Source organism: Fragaria vesca, linkage group LG4, assembly GCF_000184155.1.
Source record: "Fragaria vesca subsp. vesca linkage group LG4, FraVesHawaii_1.0, whole genome shotgun sequence".
NCBI lineage: Eukaryota > Viridiplantae > Streptophyta > Magnoliopsida > Rosales > Rosaceae > Fragaria > Fragaria vesca.
In genome coordinates this window covers 19,474,307-19,488,756 of record NC_020494.1, presented here as the reverse complement: position 1 = coordinate 19,488,756, position 14,450 = coordinate 19,474,307, and the positions used below count along the sequence as shown (strand labels likewise).

Here is a 14,450-nt window from a genome sequence, read left to right as displayed (position 1 = left end):
AGATAGACAAATTATGTGGCGGATGCCTTGGCTACATTTGACCATACAATTAATAGTGGATGCTAGACACTACTTTGCCTTCCTACTATATGTTTTGATCTTCTAAACTTAAATGTCGAGGTTTATTAGAATTGTATCTTGTTGATTGTATCGAAAAAACCTCCATTATAACGACTCATTTTCAGATCTAAACCTCCATTATTTTACCTTCTAACTAGTACACGATTCATTTAGTCAGGAAATGAAGAAGTCGGGTTTGGTATTATTGATGTAGAGTTACCTCTGGCTTGGTCTGAGCAATACCCCTACATCAATACTGGTTATACAGCCACTTAAAATGGTACTATATATGCCCGAAAGAGATGCCATTTAATTTGAATAAATCCTGTCCTACCATCTGAGATTCCAAGGAACCCTAGTTCTATAAACAACTGCTTGCTCTGGCCATTGCAGACAAAAATCCAGACTAATAATCTAAACCCTAATGATAGCAGTAGGGTTACAAAGTTGAGCATCCGAAGAAAGTGAACAGTATTCTCAAACTCCTTCAAGGGTTTTTCCAAATACTAAAACCTAATTACTTTGTAAATTACAATGCTGCATTCTATTAGGTTATGTGTCTTCGACACATGTACATCACTCGTAATGGTTACCTATTTATCTTTTGAAAAGAATCAATTCCATAAAAGTTACAAATCAATGTCATTTAACTAGACGGGCTCAGACCAAAAAAGAAGAATAACATACCTAATATGTCTTACTCATAACAGCTAACTTGTAGAAGTCATGTGGAAGTTTTGTTCTATAGCATCACTCATAATCAATTGTACCACCCCAGCAGTAACCCAGGTGTGAAACTAAGTTTCCAATAAGAGAAAACCCAGAAGAAATAATTGCACTAATATGTCTTATTTCTGGAAAAGTTGATGAAAAATAAATCAAAAATTTAAAGGGAATAATGCATGTACATGTTGGTAATAATATCATAAAAAGTCTAAGAGAAGCCAAGATCAAGGTAGTATATATACCAACACTCAATAAAAGCCTAACTTTGCCAACAAAGTATGGTATGTACCTCAGAGAAAGCATAATTGAGCCTCTCTTTCACTTTCTAGAATATGATTGTGCTTTCCTGACTTTAAAGGGGATTCCCGCATTTCATACTAGCTTCTGGGGAAGTGGGGTTGCAATACTTCACTTCAATTATCATCTTCAATTATTTGTCATTGATAAATTATTACATATATTCACTTATTTATCTATATGTATATTTTCAGACCAAATAAAAATAAAAACTCTATATGTATATTTGTGTAACACATTTATTCAATTTCCTTGACCACATAACTATAAAGCACATTGACATTTTTAGTAAAGCCTTATCCCACTAACAACGAGTGGGCAGTGGAATCCAGCTTATCCAGAGGTCCAGAAGAACAGAAGAACCTCATCAGTCTTTCCACTTTTCCAAATTCACTTCCATCAATCATTCCTCAAGTAGAAGGAAACTATTAGCGTCGTGAAAGTAAAAAAGAAATACCACAGAGATTATTCAAAAACTGAGAGTCCGAGACCCATTAGAAAAATACGAGAGATGATTCAAAACGTCGAGACGTGCTTAAACCAACATGAAAACAAGATTGGGTTGTATTTATCACACAAAATTATTCATTTAAATAATAACTAACTAGTATCAATGGTTGAAATTGCACAAGTAAGATCACTTACACCTAGATAGGCTCTTCCACATCATAGAATCCCATAAACAAGTAGATCACTTCCCTCTTCTACAAAGTATGTTATGTTGTTTAATATGCTTCATAATCTATAACCAATGTTTTAAAAAAAGTTAAGCGCTAGTTGGACGGACAATCAGTGACTTACGTCTTAATCAGAAGATTAATCGAGAATTAATCAGTTTTCTAACTCTCTAGACTGAAACGGTGAAACACCGCCTAACACCTAAATAGGGATTAATCGGCTCTAAACGGAGACTTTTAGAACATTATCTATAACATGCTCCGAAACATGATAGTAATATCATAGCAAGATAATTCAATTACTGAAATAAATAGAACACAACAATAGCAGTCAAAAAGGTTTTAATTTTCTTTTTATTATCACCACCAACCTATATAGATATAAACAATGGTACACATCATTATCATCAGCCACCTCTTGATTCTTGATCCAGAAAATTAACCCCTTTGACAAACTTGAGTAAAAAATAAAAAGCAAAAACAGAGACTCGGTAATGGTGGGTGGGGGCATCTGTGGGTCTCAATCACCCTTATCGTACGCACCCCAGCTCAGAGTAGCACATTGAGGGCCAAACCAACTCACTCAAAGGGCAGGCATTGACACCCCACCACTAGGCCTTGTTTGGTTGGCACCAAAAACAAACCCAGATATTTGAGAAGAAAAAAAAAAACACACCCAACGCGTTGACCCGACTCAGTGAGTCATCACCGCTTGGGCGCCGAGTTTCCAGGCCGAGGTGGCAATGAGCGGCCGAGTATGCCACCCTAACATCAAACACCCGTCGTTCTCCTCCACTCTGTACCCATCTCCGCCGGCGAAGAGGGCCAGAAGCATGCTGGCCTGCTTGAACGCGTTGGAACCGAGATGAACCGGAGTAAAACCGGACTTGTCGAACCGGGTTCGCCACTGAGCCAGCGTCTCGTGGCGCTCCACCCGCTCGACGCCCTCACATGCCACCACATTGAAGATTTGCTTCCCCAAGTACACCTCGGACATCATTTTATCTTGACTGTTGACCGAACCCTCCAGCGAGTCAAACAGGGTCGAGTAATAGTGAAGCGACTCATTGAACCGGTTCAGAAAAACCGGACCGTTGTGGTTCGCCTCCTGCTCTACCACCGTAACGATCTCCGGCTTCATCTGCTTCACAACGGACAGCACTTTCTCGATCGCACCGGGCCGAGCTAACAGCTTGTGCAGCTCGAACACCGAGTTAACCGCGACCGACTCGACCTCGCTGGGTCTGAGCTCCAGCATAGAAGCATCTAGATCAGCTAAGCTGTTAGCAACAAACCCTCTGTACTCGAATTCCACATGTATGGTCTCCGCTAGCTGCGCCAGTTTCCACCCAACTTCTTGGAGATGGTCCGAGTTGTCCGCCGCCGGTGGGCCGATTCCGGTAAGGCGGAACACGGGCGGGCCGCCGGGGCGGAGAGCGAGGGCCTGCATCAGAGCAGGCCATTGCATCCCTTGGTTCATGGAGAAATCGATGACATGAACCCGCTTCTTGCCTTGGAAACCTTCTAGAATGGCTTGATTAGCTGTGAAATGAGCGAATTTGAGGTAAGGGCAGGTCTCGTAGAAGTGCATCTGGAGCATCTCGGAGTAGGAGTGGTCGATCGGAGCGGCGGGGTAGACCCGGAAGATCCGCTGGGCTAGAGCCTCGGCGAAGAAGGTGGCGACTTTACGCATAGCGCCGGCTTGGGAAATAGCTAAGTAGCTGATCTGGGTGACCAGGGCCTTGGCTAGGTTGAGGTTGTTCTGCTGGACGGCTTCGGCGCAGGCCATGAGACCGTGGACTAATCTGACTCCGTTTTCTTGCGAATCGACAACCACCACCGGGCGAGTTGACTCCGCGGCGGTGGGGAGGGGGAGGGAGACGGGCTGGAGGGAGGAGGAGGAGGTGGTGGAGTAGAAATCCGGCGAGGGTTTGAGTCGTTTGGGCTCTCTTGGGGAAGAATCGAACTGGGTTTGCTGACTGAAGATGGCCTTACCAGGTATAGCTTTCAGCTCGTAATTGGAAGAAGAAGAGCAGTCCTCAAACTGGGTTCTTGGACTTACAGATTTGCTCTTGGTGTTCATGCTTTGATCTGCAAAATCTATAGAGGTTATGGTGGAAGATTCGGCCGGAGCCAAAAACGAATCGTTCATCATAACAGAGCTGCCCAGCGGCGGTGGCGGCGCCATTACCGGCTCGAAATTCGAAGGCGGAGTAATCTCCGAAATCATGCTCTCCAGCCAATTCGACAGATCCGACGGATTGTAATGAACAGTATCCGAAGCCAGATGAGACAGCCCATCTTGCTGAACAGTCCCCATGAACTCTTCAAGCTGTTCAATCTTCTGGGCCACATCGGCCATGCTTGATGACTTCACCTTGTAACCCAACACAGCCAGAAGCTCATCCATGCCGTCGTCGTGCTGGGACTCCTCCCACATCGCCGCCTTACCGGCCTTATCGTTGGAAGTGGAAGCCACGGATGGGTTTGGATTAGGGTGGTGGGGGTGACTGTGATGCTCTCTTTTCATGGTTTGTGGGTTTCTGCGATTGTAGATAGCTCGGAAACCGAAGATGTGGTGCTATCAAATTTGGAATCAGAACATTTGGGATTTTGGGGGTTCTTTTCTGAGGAGGGTTTGCTTGGTTTTTCACTACCACGAGTGTGAGAGGGAGAGGCGAAGAAATGAGAGAATAATAATAATGCCCTGGTAACCAGTTATGGTATTATTATAGAAAAATCGGAAAATTAAAAATAAAAGTGGTACAGAGTGAGAGGAGAGTGATGTGTGGGCGCGACCTCCAATGAAAACTGTATCAGGGCTTAACCACAACAACGACTATAGCTCAAACACTCACAAACAGATAACCATCAGCTTATTTTACGTTCTCTTTCTCTCTCACTCTCTCTCTCATAAAAACTAGTCTTAAATCTACGTGTTTTATAGTACTTCGGAGTATTACATGAAACTATCATATTACCTAATTAGAGTAAAAATTACTAAATTTTGCTGTGTTTCAAACTAGGAAGTCAGTAAATTTTACTATTTTTTCATCAATAGTGACACGTGACGGGTGCGTTATACATTAACAATGGTGGATTATTGTTTATTTGGTGGCTTAATGTGCACTTAATTAAGTGAATTTAAGATAAAATAAGTGATGGACGCGTAAGAAAGTTAATGCATCTAAGTTTGCTGTTAATTAATCATTTTGCATTATTTCATGTCGACGAAGAAGAGTGTCAGATGCATTGTACAACAATTTAGGTAAATCTGTAGAGATATAATAATTCTTAATCAAAATCATTAAGGGTTGTCAAGCTTTGGGTTATGAACAATAAAATGTCTTAATAAAAGTGGGTCTATATGCAAGCAGATTTGTATTAGAAATTATCTGATTTATCTCAGAACCAGAAAAGAAAGGAAAAAATATATCAGACTTATTTAGCGTTTGTGAGTTGTGGCTTGATTGGTTAAAGAGTTTAACTGATAACTTTGAGGTTACGAGTTCAAACCTCATCACATGTATATGATGTATGAGTTATTTAATAATTTTTTTTTTAAGATAAAAAATATCAGACTTATTTAGCCTCTAATTATTGTGAAAGAACATGGATATATATGTTACTACAAACATTAAGGACACATAAGCTTACATAATGCATGATAGGGAAACGCATATTCCTATTTTCGTGAATAAACAAAGCACAATGATTGATCGTTATAAATACAATTACCAACTAATGGTATCATTTCAGAGAACTAAAATGGCATCCTGAATCACAGTGAAGAAGATAAGGAGCATGATCTTATCCTTTGGTACATGAAAACAACACAATTACTGCTTTACTGCTCGAAATGTACGGCCTCGCTATGGTAAAATAATATAGCTCAGTCATTTTCACTTGGCAAGTGAAACCAACAACAAGAAAAGGGCGAGAGGACTCGGACATAAGGCATCGACTAAATTATGCATGTAAAAGACCAAGGAATTTCAAAGAAATTGTCAACGTGAAAAGAACAAACCCTAGTCTTATTGTTCTTACCGCCACACCAAAATTTTTAAGACCAAATAATAGAAGGGGATAGTACTTTGGCTTTGGTATCTTGCATAAATTCACAACCCCGTTTCTCTCATACAGATGTTTTTCCTTATTGGTTCTCATATAAAATCTCCAAGATAAGAGCAAGCATGATGGTCCACGACACGTTGTTGCTGCTCCATACATGTCTGTACCTTACATTAGAGACTTCACTTTCTCTCGATGAATCTTATGAGAAGGGAAGGGACCGTTTGGGGACCAAATGAATGGTTCTTAGATCCTCACCATGTGAAGGTTGTAATATGCATTTGCCTCTAGCTCTCTCTATTATTCAGGCACCGGCTAAAAGAGATCAAAATTTGGGGACTGCAAATAGTGATGGGATGGAAGAATATAAGGTGAATGTGATTATTACATACAATAATGGAGGCGAATAACCACGAGAGTGTGCTCAACCTTTCAGTGAGATTCAAGGTTCCTCTATTAAAGACTGCAGCTGTTGTTGGAATGCAGAGATCTTGTCTGCTTTCACAGCCATGACTAACCCCGTTTGCTGATAGTTTCTTAGCTGCAGAAGTAACAACAATGAAAACACCAGGAATTGTTATGGTCACCAAGGCAATGAAATGACTATAAATAAGCTAGTGTAAAAGATTATGCTATTCATGTGTAATTTCTGGTTTAACTTGGTTTTGCCGTGATCTTGAGTGAATGTCCCAGTAAAAGCTTACTTATTTGACTAATGTTGGTGGGTGTGTGTATACAAACATTCCATGTAACTTCCCAATCCATTTTTGTGGATCCTCTAGACGAAACAAATGACATAGTAATTCAGGATGAGATCGAAAAAAATCTCCCTCCCGTATTTCTTTAGAGATGAACTAATCATAGCATGATGGATAAAGATCTGTATTGAGAAATCAGGACAGGCAGCCATATTATTACTTGCCTCATGAGGTGGAATCTGCGGAGTGTTCAAAGAAAATTCGAAGGACCAGGAGCTGAGCTGAAATACATTTGAAAATACGATTAGTAACTTATGTGAAAAACATAAAATCATATTCAAATCAGATAATCAGTACCTTGTGATATATTTCATCTTCTGGCTTTACATATATTATTGCCTCTTCATTCACATTCTGCTTCCTTTTCTTGTCAGCAGTTTTTTGCTGCAGTTTTGCAATACGAAAAATAATAAATGGAAGGCATAGAATGAGAATGAGGGAGAGTTCAATGAGCAGAGAAATGCTTGAACGTCTTACCTTGTAGGACTTGGTGACTATTATATAAAACTTAAATCGAAAGGAATTCTTGAGCTCCTCAGTTGGCTGCCACGAGTGGAACAACAAATATGAATCAAGTAGATGAACATTTCCAAAGGATTTGTAGATAGGCAAAGCTCATATTCCTATATAATCAATCTAATGATTCTAACCTCATCTTCTGTGGCCCAAGAAACTTCGTTAAAGAGGCCTTCATAAAGAGGTGGCAAGAGCTGTGGAGGTAAATTTGTCACACGTTGAGAGACCAATAGACCAACACTATGTGCTTCCTTTCCCAAAAGTGAACTCAGGTCATCTATTACATCTTTCTGAGAAACTTTGAGGAGAAACTCCTTAATCTCTGTCATACATTTCTGGTCCTGTTAAGAATGAAAGAAGTTCCATCAACGGTCTATGTATAGCCAATAACTTGCATGCCTACAGGTATATAGCTGAACATGTCACTGAAGTACTGGAACACATATGTATAGGTTACTTGCCTTGTATCTCCCCAAGTTAAGGGCGGTAACAAGACCAAAAATTCCATTATCTTCGTCATCCTCTATTTTAACAACAGACCCTACAGTGGTCTGTTCCAATATTAAGTCTACAAAACCACTCAAATCCCACTCTTTATCATCAAGGTAGGTCTGCAGCAAGGTCTTCACTCCATGAAAGTCATCAGCTTTCGGATCAAAGAATGCAAAATCTACTTGAACATTTCCCTTTACAGATAAACCAAATCTCATAAAAATCCAAGTGTAAAGAGCATGAATTAAGAATTATTAAAGCTGAATTTTCAACCATTTTAACAAAGAACTGGTAATTATATGGAGAATAAACAAGTACCACTAGAAGTATTCGCTTACATCAAACTCCTCTTCTTCTTTTGAAGATTCCGACTCTTCATTCTTTGCTTTCAAATTATTCTTGACTGATTTAGTAACTGAAAAGTAGGAGAGGCCAAAAAAAGTTAACAGATAGAAATAACTATTTGAAGGCGAGACTTGTAGTAACCGAAAGTAGTTATTAGGAAGAAAATCATGCCTGCAGAATTTGGTGGTGATTTTTGAAGGACTTTGGCGGTATGCATTTGACGCTTGATAGTAAAGACAGAAGCAACCCTAGCAGCTTGACGAGAAAATTTGGAGAAGGTCAGAGGACGTGATTTTACCAGTGCTCTATGCCTTGTCGGCCTACGGGGCATCTTCACTACCTAATGCTGCTGAATCACTGCAGAAGTTCAGCAAGATTGAAAGTCGATTCAGTATATAATTAAAAAGAAACTCAACAGAGGGTGAGAGAGTAAAGCATATACTACACAATTGATCACCTATCAAAAAATAAGCACCCAGACATTCTAGCTCAAAAAGAAAGAACACTACTCACTAATTCTGACTATGCTTTGAGAATACATGAGATCATCAACAAGTAAAAACTGACTGCACCATCCAGAATCATAGAATTTGCCAAACCATTTGAAACTCTTTCTATTCAAAAATCCAAAGTGGACTGATTCAGCATAACTAAGCTAACTCAGGTAGTGATAAATCTATGCAATGCCTTTTGTTTTAATTATCTGTAGCTCTCACAGTCGCAAGAACCTAATAAATACTTTTGGATAATAATCTAATATAAACTTTCAAGCTAAGAATACTTTTGATTTCGAGAGGAAGTACGTAATGAGTAACTGATGCAATAATACTTGTGGTTTTGATTCACGAAGAACAAGCTCAATCCCAATACAAAAAGCACAACCAAATTGAAGTCCTGGTCGTGAATTTGATTAAGAACAAAGCACAACCCGACTATAGTTGAGAATAAGCGATTACCTGGTCTGGTTTCTCTTGAATTTGATTCAGAACAAGCTCGGGTCACCAGAAGAAGAACAGAAAGAGGCGCGACTTCCTAGAGAGTTGAACGAAGACGATTGTTCGGCGAGAATTGGCAATGGTGTAAGTTGGGAGAGACAGAGAGATGGGCAAATTGGGAATGCTAGGTCTGTTTGTTACTACTACTACCGGGAGAATTCAAAGGCCCGGAGTTATCAGGCCTCAGTGTCGGTCCAAGAAATAGGAAGCCCACAGTCCCAATTACAGGGGTGGCCCAATTAATCGATCTAAATGCCGCGAAATCGAGAGGGTATAATATAGAAACATACGTAGGTAAACGATTGGACATTTTTATTTGGTCCGAAAGAAGGGAGACCTTCTAGTGAGGATTAGTTGATGACTTTTTGGTTTATGGTTTAAAATACATATTTTTCGATCACATCTTGTCATTTCATCCGTTCAGTTTTTAGGTCTATATATGTAGATCAGCCCTACAAATTTTAGCTAAATCAGTGATCGTTAAGGTAACAAACTAGATCAAATTAATTGACGAACCAAATTTGTCAAACATGAACCGTTTAAGTTAATAATTGATAAATCACACTTATGAATATTTTAATGATTTTCAATATGGTTGAAAATTTAAGAAAATGATATACTCATAAATACCTATAAACTGAACGGTCAATTTATGGATATAAGATCGAAAAGTGGGATAAACTGAAAAGTCATCAACTTAAGGATCCTCATTAGAAGAGTTTCCCCGAAAGAAAGCGCTAGAAGGAGGGAAAAATACAAACTAGCTCCCAACGAGGATCGAATTCGTGACCTTTCGCTTACCAAGGGTTTGCAAGAAAACAATTCATAGCTAGGAAGATCTTCCGACTTGTCATTCGGTTCTTGGGTCTTTCCTACACCACACCTCATTAACAACACCGATTATCAGCCTTGGTAGATTACAAGCTCGTCATCCACGATATATGCCATATATGATTGTTGGTGGAACGCTCCCTAAACACCGATATTGTTGGAGCTCTATTAGGTTGGTATCAAATATTAGAGATTGCCTTCTATGCACTGAAATAAACTATCAATTCTGAATTAGCTCCCAATTATACATCGAAACATTATCTAGCTAGCATTGAATTCCATACTTTCTAATTTAATCACGTGACAGTCTGTTTCAGACCAAATCACTCGGAAAATAATAACTTATTTTAAGGAGTTAACCGGGAAATAATAATCAAATAGATATGAATGTGACACTCTGTCACAAATGGGATTAGGCTTATGGCCCAGACATATTAGTGGATTTCTTTTGACTCTCCTTCTATTAATGGGCTCCCTCTACCCATTTTTAGTTTTCAACTACCACGTTCCTATCCGTTATCCATTATTACTGCAAAAAGCATTCACCAACATTTCTATTATGAATTTACCTAGAAATTGATATTGTCATCTTTATCATGAACTCACCCAAAATTCATAGAACGCTAATATTATGTTTATTGTAAATCTGTAATGATTATCTAAAAATCTAGTAAGTTAGTAATAGATTATCATTCGTAATGATTTTCGTTTGTTCAACGATACTGAAAAGTGAAGTCTACAACGATCATTAATAAAAATTATACACAATCAAAGTAAACGGTAAAGTGAGTAATCGTGTGAAATAAACGATTCATTCACATCGTATCGTATAATGATACAAACACGATTTTTTTTCTTACTGATATTTGATACTACGAACCCACTCGAGGTGATATTAAAGATATTTGTGTTATATTTGGAAGAAAATATGAGGGATCGTGGTCCGTTTGCTGTTAGAATTTTCCTTCTTTGCTTATATGTAATTATTAATTATCATTAATATTATTATTAATTTTTGTACCAAAGTAGTCATTTGTGGATAAAATTGAGGGAAATGTGATGATACAGAAATAGAATTTCCCCACCAACTATTGGTATTGATGTAATTCCGTGGTAAAACAAGGGTCAGTTTCTTCTAGTCAACGCCCATAAATTCACACCACTATTACCGAAGTTCAATTCTCTTTCTAATTCTTTTCCCCAGCTTCGCTTTCTTTCTCTCAATTTCCTCTCACAAATTTTCACAGCAAAAATCACCATGGAGGAAAATCACGCTTCAGCTCTCGAATCGATCGCCAATGGAGACCATGACGTTTTCGCAGAGTACAATTCCAACAGCACCAGTACCAACAGCGACCATGGATGGCAGAAGGTGACCTATCAGAAGCGCCAGAGGAAGAACAAGGCGGCGGAGTCCGTCAATAATCACAACAGGCTCGTCCCCGGCGCTGTGATCTCCGGCGGCGACAACGTTTTCCGAGGCGTGGAGAAGGAGGCGGAGGAGCGAGGTCGGAGGCGCCAGGAAGCTCAGAGAGCGGCGGCGGCGGCAAATGCCGGCCCCATCGGCGTTGTTCCGGCGAGATCGAAGCACCGGTCCGACGACGAGTACGGCGACGACAGCGATGACGAGGCTGCACCGCAGGACGCCAAGGCCGGGGAGGAGAAGAAGTCGAAACCGAAGAAACTGAAGAAGCCTAAGGTCACCGTCGCCGAGGCGGCGGCGAAGATCAACGTGAACGATCTCTCGGCGTGGCTGATTGAACTTCCGGTGAGTTGTGGTGGTTCTGATCTGACATTTCGTTTCCGGTGCGGTTTCTGATGTAGTTTGATATTGTTAGATTTAGATTTGAATAATAACTTGAATCGATTCGGACTGTTTCGTATAGAATTTCGAGGAGGATATACAGGTGATGAAGTTCGCGGACTTTTTCGTCACTGCATTCAAGACAGTGTCTTCCGCACAGTTTCCATGGATCAAGATGTTCAAGGAGTCAACTCTGGCGAAGATTGCCGATGTGAGTATCCGAAAGTTTTATGCTTTTCCTGGCTGATGATCTAGTCTTTGTGTTAGTCTGGCTGATGTAGTAATTCAGAGGTCTTATATCTGTTTTTTTATGATAGATTTGATGTTTTGTGAACCATTGTGCTGTATACTCATTCACATTGGTCTTAATTCTCTTGTATATACGAATGCTGTTCCACCTAGTGATATTCATGAACTTGCGGAAAAAAATATAATTCTTAAATGCTGTTCAATCTTTCTGGTTATTCAAGTGTAAAATGGAGATCTCTGGTTAGGCTGTATAATCATGAATGATCTGCTTTATGTTCCCTTTTCTTTGGATAAATATACCTTCTTCCAAGTCCTCTCTTATCTCTTTTGGATATTCAACCACACGAATGTAATCACCATTTGAGGTTATTGGACTTTTTGGTGGAGACTAGTTGATGGGATGTTTAGGTCTGTTGTTGGTGATTTTTTTTCATTATAACGCCTAGTTGAAACCGATTTGACTGATGCATTTTTTGGTAAAGGTAGACCTGATCTTTGTGGCATTTGTGTCCACAGAGTAGTTTAAGTTGATTAATGTCAACAGTTGTCACTAGAGTTCACTGTCATGTCATGTTATAGTTTCCTGCTCATAACACTTTACTTGAGTATCTCCTGTTAGAATGTGTAATACAATTCAAGAGCCTACTGACTTATTTGTTCCTTACGTCATGCATCCTAATCACTATGTATTTTCTTCTAACAGATCCCCATTTCCCACATATCTGAGGATGTTTACAAGACATCAATTGACTGGATCAGCCAGCGTTCCGTTCAGTCCCTTGCGACCTTCGTTTTAACGTCTGTAGACAGCATTTTTGCAGACCTAGCAAGCCAGAGAGTTGGTGGGAAGGGTGCCAAGAAAGGTGTGCAGCAAGCATCATCCAAATCTCAGGTAATTCTGATCTTCCACTTTTTTATCTTGAACTATTTGCATTTCTTTGATCTTTAGAGCTTTTAAGATAAAAAGAAAATTATTCTAATCATGTGTCGTTTTACTTCATTTGCGCTGTTACATCATCTGGTTGTACAAGAATTCATAAATTAGGGTCCATCATCCAAAACAGCTCGTCATGTCATCCATCTGTCTAATTGGCATATGAAATATCCAACAATTAGTTTCATCACTTCATGCTTTCTTTTTTGTGATTGACGTTGGTGTTCTTTGTACTCAGTTAGTTGGTCAAAATATATTGTAAAATTCCATGTCATCCATCGAGTGAAGCTTTTGTTTTGTGGAACTAAATTTCCCATTCAACATTTTGGGCTGTTGTAGTGATCCTGTCATGATCTCAACTTTATGATGTTAGATAGTTTTATCTTTAGGAGTGCATAGTCAACTCTGATGCAAAATCTTGTGTTGTGTAGTCCCAGGTTGCAGTATTTACTGTTGTAGCAATGATATTGCGAAGAAAACCTGATGTCTTGATCAATATATTGCCGACATTGAGGGAAACTTCAAAGTATCAAGGACAAGATAATCTTCCAGTAATTGTATGGATGATAGTTCAGGTAAGCAGGATTTTTTTCACACAGTTTGAGAGATCTTGCCGCATGGCTAAAATCATAAAAATATTACCATAAGTCTGTTCCGGTTATCATACATCTCATGTTAGATCTCAAAAATGTCTTGTATAGGCTAGTCAAGGAGACCTTGCTGTGGGGTTGTATGCATGGGCACGCAATGTATTGCCTCTAGTTTGTGGCAAAAGTAGTAATCCGCAGTCCCGTGATCTTGTTCTGCAACTGGTTGAGAGGTATTGAACATGTCTAATCTCAATAATATGTCATAACTCTTGCATTCCTTAAACTCTGAAATTGTTTATTCGATTGTAGAATTCTGTCTATGCCAAAGGCTCGTACCATTTTAGTGAATGGTGCTGTGAGGAAGGGGGAGCGTTTGGTGCCACCTTCTGCCTTGGAGATACTTATGGGAGTTACCTTCCCTGCACCTTCAGCTAGAGTAAAGGTAATTACTGAAAGGGGAATTCACTGTGTATAAATTATTTATAAGGAGAGTTACTTACCTCTTATTGAACTCCAATATGTTTTTCTGTACAGTCTACTGAAAGGTTTGAGGCTGTATATCCTACCCTAAAGGACGTGGCTCTTGCTGGCTCGCAAGGAAGCAAAGCGATGAAACAAGTTTCACAGCAAATATTGAGTTTTGCTGTTAAAGCTGCGGGAGAAGCAAGTACGTAGACTCTTTGACTTTACTTTGCACTGTAATTTCTTTCTAAGAATTAGTATGATTGTCTATAACGGGGTTTGATATTGCTGGCCTCACAGGTACACCTGAGCTATCCAATGAAGCAGCTGGAATTTTCATTTGGTGTTTGACCCAAAGTGCGGAATGTTTCAGGCAGTGGGTGAGTTCTCTAATTCTCATATTGCATTCCCCCAATACTTTTCCTTGAATTAAAAGGTCAATATATGCATATTTAACAATCTTACTTGTGCTGTGCATGAAATGTTACTAGGACAAGGTTTATGAAGGGAACCTAAGAGCGAGCGTGGCTGTTCTGAAAAAGCTTTCCGATCAGTGGAAAGAGCATGCTGCAAAGATCTCTCCTCTTGATCCCATGAGGGAAACCCTCAAAAGTTTCAGGCATAAGGTATCTCTCTCTCTCTC

The 14,450-nt window shown here is 39.6% G+C and overlaps 3 protein-coding genes across 3 annotated transcripts in view; 1 reads left to right on the top strand and 2 right to left on the bottom strand.

The window, feature by feature from the left end:
- Window positions 1–2,064: 2,064 nt before the first annotated feature.
- On the bottom strand, window positions 2,065–4,290 carry LOC101307885 (DELLA protein GAIP-like). Its single transcript, XM_004298468.1, has one exon. It carries the CDS (start codon window positions 4,288–4,290, stop codon window positions 2,455–2,457), a length of 1,836 nt encoding a protein of 611 aa, XP_004298516.1. The 3' UTR covers window positions 2,065–2,454.
- Window positions 4,291–5,546: 1,256 nt separating this feature from the next.
- Window positions 5,547–9,069, bottom strand: LOC101305257 (protein BCCIP homolog). Its single transcript, XM_004297424.1, has 10 exons — window positions 8,899–9,069; window positions 8,114–8,299; window positions 7,936–8,012; window positions 7,567–7,791; window positions 7,240–7,446; window positions 7,067–7,132; window positions 6,887–6,973; window positions 6,754–6,810; window positions 6,261–6,372; window positions 5,547–6,170 (listed from the first exon to the last, which is right to left on the bottom strand). Exons 2-9 carry the CDS (start codon window positions 8,271–8,273, stop codon window positions 6,274–6,276), a joined length of 978 nt encoding a protein of 325 aa, XP_004297472.1. The 5' UTR covers window positions 8,274–8,299; window positions 8,899–9,069; the 3' UTR covers window positions 5,547–6,170; window positions 6,261–6,273.
- Window positions 9,070–10,997: 1,928 nt separating this feature from the next.
- The window catches only part of LOC101304959, a 4,367-nt gene continuing 914 nt past the window's right edge, over window positions 10,998–14,450 (top strand). The window contains exons 1-9 of the mRNA XM_004297423.1: window positions 10,998–11,536; window positions 11,655–11,783; window positions 12,525–12,713; window positions 13,187–13,330; window positions 13,457–13,575; window positions 13,655–13,787; window positions 13,880–14,012; window positions 14,108–14,187; window positions 14,299–14,433. Coding sequence (XP_004297471.1) covers window positions 11,027–11,536; window positions 11,655–11,783; window positions 12,525–12,713; window positions 13,187–13,330; window positions 13,457–13,575; window positions 13,655–13,787; window positions 13,880–14,012; window positions 14,108–14,187; window positions 14,299–14,433 — 1,572 coding nt within the window. The 5' untranslated portion in view covers window positions 10,998–11,026. The remainder of the gene's footprint in view (window positions 11,537–11,654; window positions 11,784–12,524; window positions 12,714–13,186; window positions 13,331–13,456; window positions 13,576–13,654; window positions 13,788–13,879; window positions 14,013–14,107; window positions 14,188–14,298; window positions 14,434–14,450) is intronic.

Coding starts and splice junctions, on each gene's coding strand:
- LOC101307885 (XM_004298468.1), bottom strand. CDS start 4,290: ATGAAAAGAGAGCATCACAGTCACCCCCACCACCCTAATCCAAACCCA.
- LOC101305257 (XM_004297424.1), bottom strand. CDS start 8,273: ATGCCCCGTAGGCCGACAAGGCATAGAGCACTGGTAAAATCACGTCCT. Junction 8,013..8,113: donor ATCACCACCAAATTCTGCAG/GCATGATTTTCT, acceptor CCTACTTTTCAG/TTACTAAATCAGTCAAGAAT. Junction 7,133..7,239: donor CTTGGGCCACAGAAGATGAG/GTTAGAATCATT, acceptor CACTCGTGGCAG/CCAACTGAGGAGCTCAAGAA.